At 38.2% G+C, this 18,124-nt stretch overlaps 1 protein-coding gene across 9 annotated transcripts in view; it reads right to left on the bottom strand.

Annotated features, from left to right (window-relative positions):
* Positions 1-18,124, bottom strand: part of RUFY3 (RUN and FYVE domain containing 3) — a 67,893-nt gene that overhangs the window by 2,584 nt on the left and 47,185 nt on the right. For 3 of the 9 annotated variants that reach the window (XM_045532425.1, XM_045532428.1, XM_045532430.1), the window contains exons 9-17: positions 16,492-16,584; positions 15,035-15,118; positions 13,726-13,893; positions 13,103-13,200; positions 8,810-8,929; positions 7,647-7,746; positions 5,347-5,411; positions 2,821-2,848; positions 1,687-1,755 (exon numbers count right to left, since the gene is read on the bottom strand). In XM_045532425.1, coding sequence (XP_045388381.1) covers positions 1,687-1,755; positions 2,821-2,848; positions 5,347-5,411; positions 7,647-7,746; positions 8,810-8,929; positions 13,103-13,200; positions 13,726-13,893; positions 15,035-15,118; positions 16,492-16,584 — 825 coding nt within the window. Of the gene's footprint in view, positions 1-1,686; positions 1,756-2,820; positions 2,849-5,346; positions 5,412-7,646; positions 7,747-8,809; positions 8,950-9,163; positions 11,477-13,102; positions 13,201-13,725; positions 13,894-15,034; positions 15,119-16,491; positions 16,585-18,124 lie in introns of those variants that run through there. The other 6 variants (XM_045532434.1, XM_045532435.1, XM_045532426.1 and 3 more) reach the window with 5 other exon arrangements.

Raw genomic sequence — 18,124 nt, 5'->3', positions numbered from 1 at the left:
GTGCTGTGACGCTCTGCAAGCGCGTCCTGTGGGATGTCACTGCAGCAGGGGCACAGCTCCCCACATCCTGTTCGAACCTCCAGTGCCAAGTACCAGGAGAGCGTGTGGTCACTGAGGCAGTCTGGCTGGCGAGGCTGTGATGGGTTTGGGCACACAGGGCTCACGGGTCCTATATAAAAGGCTGTGAAGAACGATTTCCCCTATGAAATGCTACTTTTTCTTTTTTTCCTTTAAGCTCTGTTGGACTTGATGACATGCAACTTTCACCCTAAATAATTCATCTGCCTGAGGGTACAGTAGAGTAGGGGGACACTTTTATTTGCCTGAAAAGAATTTTCCTCTGACATACTGAAGTTATTTTGCATGGCTCAGAAGCGGAAAACCAGAATTAGATTAGCAGTTTCTTCTACTTTGGAACACATTTCTATAATAACTTCTAATTCTATAAAGATGGTGCATCTGTTATCTGATTCTGTGAATTTAAGACTAGGTCATATTATAATTTTACTTGTTAAAATTCAGCATGATCACAAATGGTGGTGTGTGGGTTGTAATCTAGAATTTGAGCACATCTCCTGTGTCTCTTCCAAGCACTAGTTTCACACATCCATTTGTACATGCCATTCCTTGAGCATCTGCTGTGAACTGGAGACCATATTAGACACCGGGGGATACTACAGTGAGCAAGACACAGTTGCAGCTGTCGAGAGCTCGCGTTCCTTCTGAATGCTGCCTTCACTTTGCCTGCTGTAGGATAAGGCACTGGGCAGGGGCTCGGCCAGAGGCCCTTGAGGATGCATGAGAAAAGGGGTCTTGTGGGGAGGGCTCCTTTCGCTCTCTTCTGAGCAGGATGCAGGGCTAGGGCTGTACAGTTCGGAGCCAAAGCCAGGTTGGAAACTGGACTTCATCACTTTGGGAAATGTACTTAATATCTGAGTCCAAGGTTCTTCATTTGTAGAACAACAGCTACGAAGGACATAAGCTTCGCAAGGACAGAGACTTGGTCTATTTTGTTCATTACTCTTTCTCTAGCACACAGAACAGTACATTCTACATAGTAGGCACTCAATAAATATTTTATTTATAAAGTTATATCTACTTGTTTGTTTTAAACTGTGTATGTAGTTATTTGTTTTTATTTTATGGGGATTTACTGACATGAATTACTATGACTGAAAAAGAACAGGTGTCTGGTAAATGCTTGCGCCTGCTTTTCACCCTACCCGGCAATGGGAGAGTCCACTCTGCACCCTGCACGGCCAGGTCCCTGGCATTCCTGGGAAGCTAGTGGGACAGTGGGCGGCATCTATGAAGAACTTGTTCTTTCTCACCACAGTTACCTTTTTTTTTTCTTTGAGACAGAGTCTCACTCTGTTGCCTGGGCTAGGGTGAGTGCCGTGGCATCAGCCTAGCTCACAGCAACCTCAAACTCCTGGGCTCAAGCGATCTTCCTGCCTCAGCCTCCCGAGTAGCTGGGACTACACGCATGTGCCACCATGCTCAGCTAGTTTTTTTTTTATATATATATTTTTAGCTGTCCATATAATTTCTTTCTATTTTTAATAGAGACGGGGTCTCGTTCTTGCTCAGGCTGGTCTCGAACTCTTGAGCTCAAAAGATCCACCCGCCTCGGCCTCCCAAGTGCTAGGATTACAGGGTGAGCCACCACGCCCGGCCCATAGTTACCTTTGATAGGCTGCTGTCCTCGTGGCACAGCTGACACACTTGTGGCTTTGCAGAGAGCAGCGGCTGATCCTAAATCACAATGAACCAATTAGTATTCCTTAGTGCCCGAAACATTAATATTTTCAGGATATGCATTTTCTAGCAACAAAATTAATATAACCACAATACAGAGTATGTGGAAAAGAAACAAATTACATATAATCCTACCCCCTTGATGCAACTCTGATAATCTTATCATTAGCCTTCTACCTCTTTTATATTTATACAAGTAATATGTAATTTTATTTCTAAAAAAAAATTCAAGCATGTAGGAGTATGAAGTAAAAAGTTTTAAAAACTGTCCCATCCCAGCTGGGTGAGGTGGCTCATACCTGTAATCCCAGTATTTTGGGAGGCTGGGGTGGGAGGATTGCTTGAGGCCAAGAGTTTGAGACCAGCCTGGGCAACACAGTAAGACCCCATCTCTACAAAAAATTTTTTAAAAAAATTAGCTGGGCCTGGGCATGGTGCTGCACACCTGTAGTCCTTGCGACTCATGGGTGGTTGAGGTGGGAGGATCACCTGAGCCTAGGAGTTAGAGGCTGTGGTGAGCTATGCTCACACCACCGCACTCCAGCCTGGGTGACAGAGTGAGACTCTGTCTCTAAAAACAAAAAATACAACTGTCCCAACCCTCTTGTTTCACTCTACCATTGAGAATGGAAAGCAACAGGCTTCATTTTATATCCTAACAGATAAGTGACGGGGGTTACTCAGACATAGTTGCATGTATTGTCTTTCTCATGGGCTTGTCATATACTATTATATTTGCAACATGTATACAACCATTTATGTTAGCTTATTTCTAAGTGATCAAAACATTTTCCCCCCTCATTTTATATAAGGGAAGTAAAGTGAGCTCTGTTGGGTCTCATGTCAGAGATAATTTCAAGTAAGTGAGAACTGCTGTTTACTAAGCAAATTGTTCAAAGCTGGGCTACTTCCTGTGAGAGCTTCATGTTTGTTCAGCATATTGTAAAAGGATGCTACACAGAGGACTGTACCATTCATCCTCCTCCCATGTTTACTGGCGAGGCATGGTACAACCAACTTCTTAATTTATACAAGATGTTTGAAAACAGGAGGCTCTGTTACCTGTTCATCCACAGGGTGAGACTGGAGCCTACAACAGAGAATTAAAAACAGTAACAAATAGCAACTTAGTATACTTATGTTTATGTCATCAATATTAAGTTCATAAGATAAACATTTTGTCAAACAAGTAATGCTATAGTTCTTTTATATTTTGGGGAACAACATAATTATTCATTTTAATCTCCAAGGGGAAGAAACTTTGGTGGTTAAATCTGTAACTAGAATCTGACTCTTGGACCTACACTATGGTTCCCAGTTAAAAACCGATTTGGAGTAATACTTTACATTTCCTTTTTACTGTCAGGAAAATAGTCAGCATTTATGTTTTCCAACATGTAAGACTCCAATGGCCCATTGGCCATATATTTAAAATATCTGATATTATGGAAATCTATCATTATCATATGTCATGTGTTAGTTCCCTCTCCAAAATATTCTTAAAATGTGAGCTTTAGCAAATTCATCAAGGATAGGGAACGAATGAGACTGTCACATGAAAACCCATGTTGAAATATTTCTTCATGAGACTAACTTGAGCCAACCTTGATTTTCCCAACATAAAGTAGAGCCTAAACAAGAGAATCAAAGCCCACTCTTGGTTATGGGGAAAATGCACCACAGATTACAATGGTTCCTACTCTCTTTGGTCAAGTGGCAGTGTGACCACCACACATATACCATGGGGTGACCAGGTTTTCAGATGTTTCTTGGACCACAATCCCAGGAAACTGGTATGTCTTACGATTCCAGTTCTGGGCAGAATAGGTCCTGGAAGCTGCTATATTATGTAGTGCAGCAACAAAGGACTTAAAAACAGAAGACATGGTAAGTAGAGGCAATCTGGGTATGCCACCTAGACTCTGTGTGCTCCTCAGGTCTCTCACCTGTAAAGTAGGAATAGATACATTTTTGTAAGGAGACAGTGAATGTGGAACTGACTTTCTAAGCTGCTGAGCACAGGACGGATATAAGGAAGTATTACCTTATATTCCCAGGGCCTAAATCAGAACTTGACATTTAATAGACACTCCTGATTGTTCAAATAAATGATTTCATTTTAGTCTGGAACTAGGCTAACCCTGAAAGGCACTTGGAAGCCAAGGTTAATTTTATGGCCTTTCTAGTACCCTTCCCTGTGCCCATGCCAATCTGTAATGCTAGATGGGCTGTAGTTTAAGGTTAGTTAACCATGCTCTTTGGGAGCAAAATTAAAGACTTTGGAATCATTCCGGCCTTTGAGGCAAGGAAGGGGTATTTAAGGACCTGCATAATTAGCCGCTGTTGGACTGTGTCATTTCTCTTCTCTAGCAGGTACTTTTGCCCCAGATGACACACTACACACACCTCATTCTTCAGGCAACAAAGCCTGGACAGGGACGGCTGCCCCAAATGGACACTGTATACCATTCTCTCAAAATCCCTCTATGGTATCATTCCTCATCACTAACCTCCTCTTGCCCCACCTTTTAAAATAGATTTTTATTTTTAGAGCAGTTTTAGGTTCACAGCAAAATTCAGTAGAAAGTACAGAGATTTCCCTTATACTCCCTGCCCCACCCGAGCCTCTTTATCAACTCCCTCCACCAGAGTGGTACATTTGCTACAATCGATCCGCCTACACTGACACGGCACTATCACCCAGAATCTGTAGTTTATATAAGGGTTCACACTTGGTGCTGGACATTCTGTGGGTCTGGACAAATGTATGAGATGGATCTACTGTTATAGTAGCATACAGAATAGTTTCACCCCCCTAAAAATTCCTCTGCCTGTTCATGCCCACCTTCCTCTAACCCCTGGCAAACACTATTTTTTTTTTTGCGTTTCGATGGTTTTGGCTTTTCCAGAATGTCATATGGTTGGATCTCCTTCATTTTTTAATACAGTAGCACTATGCAATACTGTATAGTTATATTTGTAACTGCTAAAATAACTGTTAAAACTCAGCTTTGTTGAAATAATTGTATGCTCTTCATAGTGAGCAAATTAGATGAAGAGTTAAGAAAAAGGAATGAAGTTAAGCTGTTTGAGATTCTTATGAAAAGGAGAAATGAGGTAAGGGAAATGAGAATACTTATTTGAAATTTAACACACTTGTGGAAACAAGTCATACTCAAATCCATTAAGAACCTAGGACATGCTATGACTTGTGCTTCATTCTCTTGGAATACTAATTCAGTAAAGGTGAGAAGTTATCTTTTAAGTAATAATTTGAGTTTGAGGATTAAGCAGGGAAGAGTCAGAGGACAGCCTGATCACCCTTCTTTCTTCTGAAATGGCCTAATGGGTTTGCTTTAATACATGTTATATGGTTTATAATTTATTCATTTTTCCCTTCAAAATGTCTTTTTTTTTTTTCTTTTTTAGAAACCTTGGCAAACTATCAAAATGTCTTTCTGGTATATTAATATTATTAATATAAGTCAGTGTTTGGTCTGTGTCAATGTCAACGTGTACCAAAATCTCTCTCTTTCCCACTACTCCAAAATAACTTTACGTCTTAGTTAATACTTGATTAATAAACACCTGTGGTTTTCTTCCAGGGACTTTTTTAGTTTAACATTTTCCTCTTGAATTTTGTGCTTCCCGTCCTGCCAAAAGAAAACAGCCCCATTTATTAATTAATCAGAATGCCAAACGATGATGATGTTGCAGATATTTTCTTTTACAATGCCTTAGTTTGGGTATAAAGCTAAGTAGCATTCTAAAGGAAGAGTATCTAACTTTCAAGCATGTTTCCTCATTCTCTGCTCCAACTAGTGTCTTAACTATTCTGGTTGCGTTTGCAGCTGATGATTTTCAGAGCAGGTATTTTCTTAAATTCCTGAGATTCAAATAAAACTGAGAATGTATTCTATTTCCTTGCAAAGTGGGCTCAAGGTATAAGTTACTTCTTATGAGAAACATAATGTTTTTCCAGAGTGAGCTCTGAAAAACTGGTAAAGCCAAGCATGGCCATATCTAGTAGACTGTCATCCTCTGGACACTAACCAAGCAGACGCCCCAATGCTATGACAACTTCTCCAGCCTGTGCAACTCAAGTTTTCTACTCTGAAGAACCAACGTAAAGTTCTAAATTACATTTCTACCAATACTCTTAAACCCTGCCTGGAAGTTTTTAGGGACACATTCTTTCTGTGGCATACACACACTGCTGCCTGCCTTGAAATGCTGTCCATCTGCAAAAGTGGAATGTGTGTGTTCTTTTTTTCTCTTTTTGAGATGGGGTCTTGCTATGTTTTTCTCAAACTCCTGGGCTCAAAGGATCCTCCCATCTCAGGCTCTTGAATAGGGGGCATTACAGACATGTGCTGCTGTGCCCGGCTTGAATGTGTGTTTAGATCACTCAGGTCTCAAGGAAGAGCAGTCAGTGCAGTATTTACCAAAACTCCACTGCAGGGAAATTAAAAACTGGAAAACTTAAACCCTTATTAGAAAAATAGGGTAAGATGGGCCAAGATTTTAAGTAAATCTCTATAAACCCTTTAGATTTTATGTTCACTAATGTGAAATAAAAAAAGATGGCATGCTACACAGAGTGGTTCTTCACACACTTCAAACTATTAGTAATAGGTACTATGTAAGTCCATGTACCATTCTTTTCTACTCTCCAGCAAATCAGCAGCTTACTCTCTAGAAATTTTAAATAAGAAACTTATAAATTTGTCTTGTTTTGTTATATGTAACAGGTACACAAAGGAGGCAATTTTTCTCATGTTTGTCTTTTATACTGAAAGTATTTCATGGCCGGGCGTGGTGGCTCATGCCTGTAATCCTAGCACTCTGGGAGGCTGAGGTGGGCAGACTGAGCTCAGAAGTTTGATCAAGACCAGCCTGAGCAAGAGCGAGACCCTGTCTCTACCAAAAATAGAAAGAAATTATATGGACAACTAAAAAATATATATATAGAAAAAATTAGCCGGGCATGGTGGCGCACGCCTGTAGTCCCAGTTACTTGGGAGGCTGAGGCAGGAGGATCGCTTGAGCCCAGGAGTTTGAGGTTGCTGTGAGCGAGGCTGACGCCACAGCACTCTAGCCTGGGCAACAGAGTGAGACTCTGTCTCAAAACAAACAAACAAAAAAAAAGTATTTCATCTTTTCTGATTGCACTATTTGAAGAGGCTGGCCCCTGTTTCCTGGGTCCCAGAGATGACCTTATGCAATTCTAGCTCCCTCACCTCTACAGGTGCTAGAAGTCTCTCCTTTGAAGACCGTTCTGTAGAAATTTCTACTTTTGCTCTTTAAACCAGTCAATTTTACTTTCCCTTCCTCAAACCTAGTCCCCTCTCTTTCTAGTTATTCCCATGAGAAGTTCCTTGTGCATACTCAAACTGAAACCCTCATGATTTTGAAAAAGATACACACAAGCAAATCTACATTTAAGAAAATTTTGTTAAAGGAGAATTCAGGAGTTGGGGAGGGATTATTACACCATATTATTAAAAATATTAGCAGAATACAAGAAACACATATTTTTGTTAAGATACCACAATAATCTTACTAAAAAATTTAAAAGGGAAAAGAGTGTCACTGGAAATTATGATTATTAAAATTCCCCGTTGAACTGTGCAGGTTCAAAAAAAAAAAAAAAGAAAAAGAAAAAAAATAAAGTCCCCCTTTCCAAATTAAATCAAGTTAGAAAGAGCATCCTAGAGGCAGACTCAGACTCAGGCTTTCATCTGTTTACACCATCACTAGTTGCTATCTACATACTCGAGGCCATAGTGAGTATGTGATCCCTGAAAGAAAACTGACAGGCTCATCAAAGTAGCCTCTAAAATCTGAATTCAAATTAAGTAAATTAACAAGGGAATAACAAATATTACCATCTTGGGTTCTGGCTTCTGGGAACCCTTCCCTGGGATGTTCCTGTTGTTTTGTAATCTTCTTTCTTTTTCCTGTTTTAGTTCTAACTCAAGCTGGTTCCTGGGATAGGTACAAGAGGAAAAGGATGAAAATCTGGATTTCTATACTCATATTCTCTAAAGAATAAGAAACCCTTTTCTGAAATTCAGTGATCAAATTTTAATACTTGATTAATAACAAATTACTAGGCACATATGGACAGCCAAGCTTTAAAGTACTAAAATACAATAAAGCCAATAACACTAAGATATATAAAACATTTTAAATCCTTCTTGGATGATTAAGAATGTACTTCAGGATCTCCCAGTGCCTGAGGGCCACCACTCTGAATATCAGTATTTTATATTAACTCTTAACGAAGAGTTGTGGCCAACTGAATGACCAGCAGTAGGATGTGCTATAAATGAAATACAGTATTTTTAAATTTTCAGCAAGATATAGTATGAAGGTACAAACGTTATAGTTCCATTTCATATTAATTAGCTGGTCTCTCTTTACAGTTAGGTTTTTAATCCCTAGTTACACTCTTAACCACTGGTGTCCTTAGTAGCTATGGGCTTTATAGCCAACAAAGTTCTATTTATTTGAAATCAGTGGCTTCAGCACAGAAGTGGGTCTCATTTGAGAAATAATATAGAAAAATGGTTAAGGGCTTGAAGTTAGAGAAGATTTTAAATGATAATGTTGCCACTTAGCAGCTTAACTGTATGATTTGGACACATTTAACTTCTCTAAGCTTTAATGTCATCTGAAAGTGGGGGCAGTAATGTCACCTGCTAGGGCTGAAGTAAAGACATTAGGAGAGACTGCACATGAAGGGCTTTGTAAAGTATCTGGCACACAGTCAGAATTCCAGAAATAGTAACTTATTATTAGTGTTTTCTTGGCTACTAATTACTATTTATCTGGGACCCTGAGCTCTACTTTCTTAATTCACTGATCACTAAGGATGTTTATAGGTCTTGGGGAATGGTGATGCGTGTGAAGCTTTCTGAATTCCAGTTCCGGAGGAAGGATACTGTAAAGACAGGGCCGACGGCCAACACTCCTGAAACCCCTTCCTTGCAGTCTAGCCGTAGAATTACCCATGACCACCCTGCCCGCTCAGGCTGCCCCTCTTCACCGCTGCCTGGTGAGCTCCTCCACCTCCAGCTGCAGACTGTTGATCTTGTCTCCGAAATCCTGTTTGAAGAGCCGGTTGTCCAACTCGGCAGACTGGCGGTCTCGCTCAGCCTGGCGCAATCTGGATGTGAGCCACATGAACTTGTGATAAAAAACAAAAGCCATGGTGGGGAGGAAGACCAAGTTCACAACACAAAATAAAATAACCCAAGGAAGAAGGCGTAGAAAGACCAAGAGAGGGGGAAAAAACAAAAACATTGAAAGACACAGGGAAGAAATTACGGGGGAAAAAAGATGGAGGAGAAATAAATTCTAAAGAAAAGCAAGATGAAGGTGAACCAGGCAGAGGAGAAGCTGATTTTCCACTTTTTTTTATTCTAGTACTACAGTTTACAGCCATTAGATGATAAACAATAAAACATCACTTTTTAGAAAATCCATATCCAAAGCCAACCTCAAGTACACAATAGTTTAAGTTAAATCCACTTTGCTTTTTATTTCCTAATAGGTTTGGTACTTTATATTTCCATTTTACACACATAACTGGAACTTGCAAATGGGTAACTACCTTCTTATACGTGGAATTATAATGTTTTTCTTGTACTTTCTCCAAACCATATACATTAAACCATGGAACATTATACATCAACCCCTACCCAGGCTTTCAGTTATTCTATAAGGAAAAGGTTTTGTCGGAGTTTGGCTGTCTCCTTCCTTTTCCCTCCCATGACCCACTAAGTGGTGTCTCACTGAGTGAACAAGGAACTCAGCACTGGGTCTGTGTAAGACTCCTGACCACATTCTCTGGAAGATCTGATGGAAGTTTTCTTCTGAACATCTTATAACTTTGCACCTATAAAAAAAGTATGTTTTAATTTAGAAGGTAAAACATTTGGGGCTTTATATAATAGAATTTAGAAGTACAGTATAGTCTTTAAAAAGTTTTATTTTGGTGTTTGATCACTCCTTCCAAATGCTCATAGAAAAGGCAACTCTTCACCACAAAAGGTTGATGAAGATATGAATATAGTAAAAGCTATATTTATATAGGTGCAAAATTGTAAGAACTAAAATAAGCTCAAGAACACAGGATCTTCCATGAAGTTGGTCTAAACGTATGTTCTTTGACTTGATTTTGGTTCAAGTCTGTGCAAGGACCTATACAAGCAGACACGAATTCTATCTTATTCTCTTAATTCTGGTTTTGCCAAGAAGGTAAAGAATTTCAAAAGCTAGAAGCAAAGGGATATTATCTTTGTCCCCACCTAAGCAGCTGAAATGCTGCAAAGCATACCAGAATGAGAAAAAAGAAAAAAACCAAATATTATGCCAAGACCTTTTGAAGGAATGAAGGCTTATGTAAAGCCTGTCTCTCCAAATCAAAAGTCATTTTTAAAAAAATCAAAGTATTTATAGGATTATTTACAATGTAAAGCCTAGAAAGGGTTAGGTCTGTGGTCACTCAGAAAAAGAAGCCCCACTAATACTGCTTGTGGATATCTACTGGGAATCTTTATTTTTATACTAAATAATAATACGGAATATAAGTTTATCATTTATCTATTTCCTACTCTGAAATGTTTTTCTAATAGTTAAATTAGTAGTTTCCCAGAACATTTACCAAATCCCCATCTAACCAAAAAGTAACAGAAACTCTTAAGTAAATGTTTCTTGGTAAGGAATGACAGGCAGGAAATCACCACTCATGTGTATACCTTGTCCTCTTTACTCCAATAGGAAAAGCAGGATAGATTTGAAAAATATGTAGTATATTTGTTTTTAATAGGAGAGGAGTGTTTTTATTAAAATTGTTCTCTCTGAGCTACCTAAGTAGGAAGCAGAATTGCAGAAAAACGGCAGAGGTAGAAGATGACAAATATTAGGAGGGTTTTCCCCCAAGCTTCCACACTATTATGTTATCATATGTTACCTAATTACTAACTTTATTTCTATGTACTTTAAAGAAATGTAAGGATGCTATTTTTTTCTTCTTTTTGAAAGTCACTAAGGCAAAAAGTTGCAAGCAATCTTGGTTACTGAGAGTAGAATTGTAGTGAAATACTAAGCACTTATCCTTGGCTTAGGGATTAAACCTATATAAGAAAAGTGAAAAGGGGTCATGGCCTAGAGACAAAGAACTACTTTAGAGGAGTCCAAGTTCACATGGTAGTTACCTCTAGTTCCTCACACTGCAATGACAGAACAGGCTTGCAGATACAAACATGAACAATGCACCTAGAATCCGATATTATCAAGTTCTGGGTTGTAAAGGCATCATTAGTATATGCACAGAGCTTCAATTCCCTAGGCTTTTTTTTTAATGGTGTTTTTATTTACTGGTCAACTCAGAAATAATTTCCCAGTTTATTTAGTATTTAATTAGGGATGTATACCAATCTTTCTAACTCTGGGGAGACAATAAGAAAAAACTCAACCTATATATCCAACTGCTTTTTTAAAAGTCTGACAAATTCAAAGTCAATTTTTGGTGACATTTTATACAGAAGCAGAGCTTAAACATAATAACTTTCAGATTTCTTTCTTTTACAACTAAGATGTGATATCAGACTTGCAAGGTGACCAACTGCAAAATGCTTAATGATGTTTTGGGATCAGTTTATTTGCTGCACTATTTAAGGTCTTTGCCTGTTTCACCAAATCCTTTTCACTAAATAAAATAAAAATGAAAATGGAGTGAAAGGGGAATGAGAAAAAGAATAGACAGGAAACACAAAAATAGCAAGAGATTAAGTCAGCTTAATACTCGAAGAGATAGGTATGTCATTATTTTAGTTCTGCCTGCTTTAAATACAAGTCAAAAAGCCACTGAAAAATAGATATATTTGAACACTACTTACTTATAAGCACTAAAATTGATATGTTAAATTATAAACATGTAACTGCTTATGTGCAAGTACTTAGATAACTTTCTTTCCTAGGTAGACTGATACCTTTTTATTTATCAGCCATACCAGAGCTCTCAAGCTTATTTATTAATTTGCAATTAACTTTTGAATTAACATTAATATACACTGTTGTTCAGGACCCTTCCAGGTTAAGAATCATCCGACTAAAATAAGTCACCCATGCATCCATTCATTCATGTATCTACAGAATGAATGCCTTGTACATTCAAGGCACTGTGACAGGTTCAGTGAGGAAACAAAAAAGATTAACTAACTAACCACAAGGAGCTTCCACTCTCATTAAAAGTTAAGAAATGTATATAAAGGGCTACAAGGTAAAGCAGACAGTCAGAAGTGCTGTAAGCGGTATCGACAGATACACATATAAGGCTATGGGAATTCTGAGGAGGACAGACCATTTCTAGCTGGGAAAGAGGTATCAGAGGAAGCTCTGGGGAGGTGGCATTTCAACCTGAATGTAAAAAATGTACCTGAAGAACAGGGAGTGGGAAGAGGAAGGGCATTTTTAATTGGTGGAGCTAGTGGGAATGGATGGGGAAAACGGGAAGCATGTCCAGGGACCAGTAGTTTAGTTTTGCGCAAGTGCAAGAAGGGTGATGAGTGGGCATTACAGGTGGAAACATCCAACAACCTTGGGTGTGATGTTACATTCAATCTTGAAATCTCAGACACCTCTTTTGGCTGCTGAGTCACCAGGAAAAACATGGTGGTTTCAGACAAACAGGAAAAGAAGAGAGTAGCACAGGGAGAAGGTGTGGTTTGGGCAGACTGAACTGTAGGGACTGGGGGAAGATAGCCGGTCAGAGGGTGAAAACTCAACACTAGTCTCCAGGTGAGGGTCAGAGCTGGAGAAACACACTGGAGGTGACAGTGAAAGCTACAGAACTATTCAGGAGAAAGCAGAAAAATGAAACAGGAGAGAGAAGAGAAAAGGGTTAAAGTTAAAGAAGGGAGAGAAAGATCCAGAATAGATCCTTAGAGGACACCTATCTCCCTATATCCCAACATCATCTAGCACCAAAGTATCCAGACTTTAGTGATGAACAATAAGATCACAGAATTACAAACATGTATTTAAAAGTCCTTTCACCCTTCTAAGTGATCATTCTCTACCACACGACACTCACATGCGTTAAGTGAAAGTTCTGATGTTCAAAATAGTCAAAAAAAGCTGATATTTCTTAAAAATATTTTCAGTCATATCTTAGAAAACACAAATAAATTTAACTGGCTTTCTTTCTACCAGCATGTTTGATGTTAAGTTGAAAGAATTTCATATACTTTCTATTTGCTGAAAGCATAGCGCATTCTCTTCCCCTCCAGCCTTGACAGCCCAAAATGTTTCATTAGAGATACAGCACTTTTACCTTTGTTCCAGTTGTTTGATGGTAGCAGCCATCTGATTAGTCTTCTCTTCCAAGCGACTGTTTAGTTCACTTTTCTGTTTTACGCCTAAGTCTGAACTCTGTGATGGAAATGAATTATAAATGATCTATATAACATAAAATATTAAAATGTAAATCACACATGCCCTTTGAACCTAAAGGTAAGTGGGAAAATAAAAATGCTCATATGTTTGTATATCAGTTAGTTCTCAAATGGAAAAAAAAAGCAATTTGTTTAAAATTTGTATTGTTATATGCAGCCTCATCACAGTATCAGAAGGTTCACTGAGTTATCATATTTCAGTATAAAAGCTAATAGAATATATAACTCAGCTGGCATGTCAGGCAGGGGAGTAGAAATTATCTTATAGGATAAAAAAGATTCCCATCCCCTATATTACAATGTGGACAATGCCCATGGCTTTCCAGAACAGCAATACAGGATCCTGCGATGGTCTGATTCTTAAAGTGGTTTATTGGAAGCTAACATCAAAATGAGATGTGACCCTTCCCCCTTGTATGTAAAGTGTGATTCTACAGAAGAGGGGTGGAGGGAAGTCCCAGGATTTTAGAGCCAGTGAGTCTACTCCTCCTGTTGCTCCTACCTGCAGTTTGAAGGCAAGTTCGTGCTTGAGAGCCCTGAGGTCATCCAGCTGCTGCCGAAGGGACACCAGGGCGTCCTGCTTCTCACACACGTCCTTCTCCAGCATCTTCATGGCCAATTCCATCTCCTGCCTCATGCTGATCTGGATCTCTAGTTCCTTCTCGACATCCTGTCCCCAAAGGTAAGTACGTTACTTACACTCTCTTTCCTCAACTGAGTACAAACCATAACATTTCACAGGAAAAGGTACACCAAATTTCCTAGGTCTGAATATTCTGGCAAAATAGTTATAAGCTATCATTCATTTTCAGAGACATTAACAACAACAATAACAATTAGCATATATAATAACATTTCCTGGGCTAGAGTGCCGTGGCGTCAGCCTAGCTCACAGCAACCTCAAACTCCTGGGCTCAAGCGATTTTCCGGCCTCAGCTTCCCAAGTAACTGGGAATATGCTACCACACCCGGCCAATTTTTCTATTTTTAGTAGAGATGGGGTCTCACTGTTGCTCAGGCTGGTCTCAAACTCCTGACCTCAAGCAATCCTCCCAGCTCGGCCTCCCAGAGTGCTAGGATTATAGGCGTGAGCCACCACGCCCGGCCATCCTGATTGGAGTGAGATTGTATCTCATATTATAAATTTTTATATATATATTTAATTTCTAAAAAAAAAAAATCTTAAGACTAATACTGGTTGATAAATTTATCCATTTATATCTAAGACCAAGAGTAAATTAGAAATAAGAATTAAAAATAAGAATATAATTCTATATTAATGATTCTTTGTAAGAGGAAAAGGAACTATTTGCTCCAAAAAGACATATCAGAATCTTTGCAGGGATGAGGATGAGGTAGGAGTGGGGATTACATAATTTATTTTTTATTTTTTAAGAAGTACGAAAATGAGGTTTATTGAGGAGAGAAAGATAGGATTATACAGCAGGAGCAAGATATAGGTTTATAGAGCATGATACATACGCCACAGTTGACAACCAGACCCATTGTCCGCAGCCGGGAAAGAGCTTAAAAAGTAGGTTCTATATACTCAATGCTTTTATAATACAAACTATTAAGGCAAAAAAATAAAATATCGGCAAAATCTCATTGCTTTTGAGAATACTCAGAAAAGGACTGAGAAAGCATTATAGGGAATGGGGGTTGAAAGAAAGAGAAATAATTTTACAGGATCTTTAAAAATTTTTACAACACTACCGATATCCCTAATCTTGGTTTGTATGACAAAACCTCTAAGTAGGCAGTTACCTTTTACTGTATTCCTGAATTATTAAAACTTAAGCAAAGTTTACCAATCGTAATTGTGTCTCTTCCTTTAAATGCTTTCTTGCTTCACTTAGTGCTTGCCCTTCTGAAGTTCTGTCTTGCTTAGGACCCTTGAAAAGATAGATAAAATTGTATATATTTAGGATTTAATTAACGTATACAGAATTAGCAGACACTACCATTGCTATTTAGTAAGGAAAAATGGTCATACCTAAGCAGGTAAGACAATGAACAAAGACAATAAAGAAAGTGAAAAAGTCTAGTAAATATGGGTTAAGCTGAATTGGGGGTTTCCTGCCACTTTATTTAAAATCCTAAGCTAGGTTGGCAAACCAGGTATACTACTACGTTTTAAAAATCAGCCTCTAAAAATAATATAGTATTCACAGAAAAATATGAGGTGGCCCAAAGGTTTAAAAGTTAACACACTGATTCTCCAGAGAACTCACATCTGGCATCTTGAACTATCCAGAGAGATCACAGATAAAAATAAATAAGGCATCAAAAAATTCTTGTGAGCAGCCACAGTTTCTTTCATGAAGTCCATGCATTAAAGTCAAACACCTTACTCATAAACTGCTTTGGTCCGCATTCAGAGCCTAGTCATTCTTTAAGAACAATTTTAGTAACTGTGGATATTTGGATTCCTAGATGATGGTAGATTAGAAGCATAAAGATAAAAGGAAGTGGGGAGACTATTCTAGAGATAGCAACACTAACAGTGTAAACATAAAAAGTAAGAGATGCTAGTGAATTCATAAAAGGCAGAAAAAAAAATCCACAGTAATCTGGGAATATTTATGTGCAGGTGTTAGAAGCTCTATCAATTTCAATAGCCTCCTAAGGTAGTACTGTTATAACTGAGTACAGAATTGCCAATCTTGATAATTATGATCTCAGCTCACTATAAAGGGCTAAACGTGTTAACAATTATGTCCTTAATTATGAAGGCTTATGCTGCTTTAGGTGTTTTTAGAGAGAGAAAAAAAGGCTTGGACTTGTACAATACATACATATCTAATGAGATTTTGCAAACCTTGTATTAAAAAGGTTGTTGCTTTAAGGGATTAAGTTATCTAGAAAATTCATTTACATGGTAACTCCCAGTGATATCAAATAATAAGGTGTCACTTCTTATAAAACAGTAACATGATATAAAAATAATGGCATATTTAATATAACAGATGTAACAGTTAAATACAATATGAATTATTAGTACACAAAAACAAGAAACTGAATTAGACCGTTCCTTACAATCTCTACACAGATGTAGGTGGCAATGAAGCTAAGAAGCATCAGGTAGAAAAAAGGGGCACCACCCTCCCTTAACAAATTCATCATGCACTCAAGGACAAATGGAGTCCAAGTAAAAACAGTGTGTTTTACACATGCAAATGCTTGCTGCTTAAAATAAAGACTCCCCCCTACTGCTAACACACTGACATGCTCTCTATGAATATTTTATAAATCCGGTAAGATTAACCTTCCGATTGGATTCCAGTATGTAGGAACTTTCCTCTTTAACTCGTTCCATTTCTTCTTGTAAGGTAATAATCCTGTTGTTTGCAACTGCAAGCTGTTGATAAAATTTTAAAAATAATCTTTATCTTTTAAAAATTAACATAATATAATTCATGATTTGCTAGGACATAACTTTCAGTCTTGGATATTCTCAGAAAGAAAGAAAGCTATCTGTAACCCAGTAAGAGTGTTCTTATAGGGAACTTAGGAGAAACATTTTTAAAGTAGGTTAAAATAAAAACAAAAAATATCTCCTATTGCTGCTTTTACATGGAAACATTTTTCAGTGCAAAAATGCTAAGATTGTTTATCTCAAGGGTGTTCTCATGGATAACTTGTAATTACATTTAGTAAGAGTATCTATTTCTAAAATATTTAATAAAGAGGTCACCTGATACCATGGCACCCATGTCACAAACCTTCCATAAGACCTTTTATAGATAATTTTAGAAGACTAAAGGAATGAACTATAAAGTTCTCACTCTAAAAGATCCTATTAAACACTGAAGATATTTTTCATTTCAGCATCTAAAAACATAAGGTAATGCTATTAGCAGTATACTGCTAAGGGGAAACATTCAAATTCCCATTCAGTGGGAGGGAAAAGTATGGTGGAAATACTTTTTGCTTCTCTGTACCTTCTAAACTCCCAGAGAATGTGAAGGTGGGGCCTGACTGAAGCTGGGAGGGGGAACAGGCTCCTCACGGCTAGGCTAGTCTTCTGTTTCATTACCTCTTCACTGGCCGCAGGTGCAGGTTCTGCTCAGTTCGTGTTTTAACAAGGTAAATACAGAAAAGCGAGAGCTCAGGCATGCTTTCCAGAGGCAAGCCTGGAAACCCATTTCTATCTTTGCTCCCTGGGCCTAACAATATATAAAGAAGTAATTCTGGGCAAGTAGGTCTGCTCTCTGGATGCAAGTATGTCCTCAGGCAGGTCATTCCAAGGGCTTGACTTAAGAGACAGTATCAGGAAACCTGATTATGGCTGCAGATCCAAGTGGGCTTTTTAATTCGACTTTACTGATAATAAAGTGGATTATTTATACTTTCATCTGCTTAATTCTTCTCATTTTGTCATGCCAGTTCAGAACTCAGGAGGGGGTTCTTTTACGAGCCCTCTTACAATCCAGAAATGGAAATAAGAAAAGGCAGAACTGATTAAACTTATGCATTCTCTATAATGCACACATGGTACTTACTTATCTCTACAAGTTCAAAGTTTCGAGAAAGTAAATAAGTAAATGAATAAATTAATATTGTTAGTATAATAAATCTAAGTCAGAAGGACAAGTGTGACTGAGGCAACAAAATTCATAGCTATGTGTATTGAGTGCTTATGATGTGTCAGGCACTGTTCTAGGCCCTCGTTGTGTATTAAATCATTTAAATTCATACAACAATCTTATAAAACAGCATTATTGTCATTCTCATTTTACAGATAAGTGAACCAAGGAATAGAGGTTTAAGTAATTGTCCCAGGATTAGAAAACTAGCAACTAGAGCCAGGACATAAATGCAAGTAGCCTAGCTTTAGAGACCACACTTAGCTGCCTCAGTGCAGTGACATAAGAATCACAGTAGAAATTTGTGCTGAG

This window comes from Lemur catta, chromosome 19 (assembly GCF_020740605.2).
Source record: "Lemur catta isolate mLemCat1 chromosome 19, mLemCat1.pri, whole genome shotgun sequence".
Taxonomy (NCBI): Eukaryota; Metazoa; Chordata; class Mammalia; order Primates; family Lemuridae; genus Lemur; species Lemur catta.
Note: the sequence above shows the minus strand (reverse complement) of the source record. Positions and strands in the feature narration are given on the sequence as shown.